Below are 1889 nucleotides of genomic sequence, written 5' to 3'. Positions count from 1 at the left end.
CCACTGGTCTAAACACACCGATTAATTTAGTTGCAGCAGTGAATTATTTAATACGGCTCTTCTAACCAAAGTCCGTAACTCTTACCAAATGACCTTTCCTTACATGGGTCTGGTAAGAAGGTTGAGGGAGATACTGATAGGATTCATCTGTAATTGGTGATAGATTCCCTGGCATGCCCACCTGCTGTGGATAAAACCAGCCACCTGAGAAGCAGCAGGAGGCATCTAATTACCAAATCCAAGAGTTGAGCGCATCCTCTGTGCAGCGAACCTCCTGGGTCCAGAGGACAAGATATCACCAGAGGAGCAGCGGCAGGACTTCCCACCCCACAGAGCAAGCAATGCTGAGGGCTTTGTGCAGGAGGCTGGCTGGCTGAATTGGGCGCATCTAGGCTCTGACTTCAGGGAGTTGGCTTGCTACTCAGACTTAGAGAGAGCACCCTTGGGCCGAGGCTTACTGGAGGAGGTGCCTCTGGGCACTTCAGCATCTGGGTTTGCTGACCCCGAGTTTAAGCCGAATGCCTCCAGGGTGAGGCTTTAAGCAGAGTGACACGCCTGTTGGGCATTTGTCAGCAGGCTAGATGGAACTTTGTCATGTGGCCTGATAGACCGCTCAACCCTGAGCATTTCTCACGAACTTTACCACTTGTAAACTTCCTTAAGAAGCCTCTTAATTGTGGATTTGGTCGGTGAGGTCTGTGTAGCCACTGAAATGGATTCATACCGAGAGATCAAGGAGAGAATACAAATGACGACTTTGCGTTCCCTATAATAAATTCTCTTGTACATGTTTCTGTGTGAGGCTGTAGTTAGGTCACCAGTTTACAAACAAGAACTTAAGGAGCTGTAGGTCAGAGACTAAGAAACCGCTACCTCCCCCTTCCTCCGTTTCAACCCAGGTCTCGTAGAAACCCTTGCCAGCTGCAGGGGACTCACCTGCTCCAGATGCTCAGCTGAGCTTTTGCCCTCTCCCGCCGGGTCTTGAGAGGGTAAGACAAAGAGCTCGGCAGCAGTGGGCAGCCCGGGAAGCACTGCCACCAAGATGTGCTGGCCTGGGACTCCTGTGGCCTGGGGACGAGACAGAGGCTCAAGTAAATCCTAAAGGCATAATGAGAAGGGCCTGGGTGTTCGTCACGGGGCCAGGAGCTGCAAGGAAGACAGCTGGGAGAGGTTGAAGGCGGAAAGGCCCTGCTGGAAGTAGTCATCTAGAGGGAGGCTCTGGAGGCAGACTCGGAAGTCAATTACCAGCTCCCCCAACATGAGACCTTCCAACAAACAAGTCAAAAAGCAAACCAAAAGGGTTCTTCTTTTGACCCCCCACATCTTCCTTCTTGAGTTAGGTGAGAGACGCTGTCCTTTCCTAGACCTGGCTTGAAGCCTTCTCTCCTTTATCATTTATCATCGGTTTGTAGTCGCTTCATGAGTTGGCACCCACATTAATCGTTCTATTAGGTCTTGTTTAAATATCCACTGCGATGATCCCGATTCTGTTATGACCCTTTCTTCCCTGAAGATTTACAATAATCTTTTCATTTTCAAGAGATCTGCTACTCCTTCCAGATTTGTCTTCTTAGAGACCAACACAGATCCCGTGTCTCTGTTTAAAATTCTTGCCAGGGGATAAACAATCTGGAGGAGAAAACAACGGGACCAATGGTTCCGGGAGGACTGGGGAGAGGAGGAGGTGGGGGGAAAGGAAGTGGTGTTAACCAACCCAGGGACAAGGGAACAAGTGATCCAAATCGGTGGTGAGGAGGGTGTAGGAGGCCTGGTAGGGCTTGATCAAGGGTAATATAACTGAGAGGAATTACTGAAACCCAAATGAAGGCTGAGCATGATAGTAGGACAAGAGGAAAGTAAAAGGAAATAGAGGAAAGAACTACAAGGCA

General features: G+C 49.5%; 1 protein-coding gene across 1 annotated transcript in view; it reads right to left on the bottom strand.

Moving 5' to 3' along the window:
• SORCS1 (sortilin related VPS10 domain containing receptor 1) overlaps positions 1-1889 on the bottom strand; it is a gene marked incomplete at its 5' end in the record, with an annotated part of 617874 nt that overhangs the window by 30002 nt on the left and 585983 nt on the right. Inside the window, one exon of the mRNA XM_045291424.1 lies at positions 937-1068. Coding sequence (XP_045147359.1) covers positions 937-1068 — 132 coding nt within the window. The remainder of the gene's footprint in view (positions 1-936; positions 1069-1889) is intronic.

Source organism: Echinops telfairi, unplaced genomic scaffold, assembly GCF_000313985.2.
Source record: "Echinops telfairi isolate 266 unplaced genomic scaffold, ASM31398v2 ScPeMD7_70;HRSCAF=299, whole genome shotgun sequence".
In the NCBI taxonomy this organism is placed as follows: Eukaryota; Metazoa; Chordata; class Mammalia; order Afrosoricida; family Tenrecidae; genus Echinops; species Echinops telfairi.
This window is presented reverse-complemented; position numbering and strand designations above follow the sequence as displayed.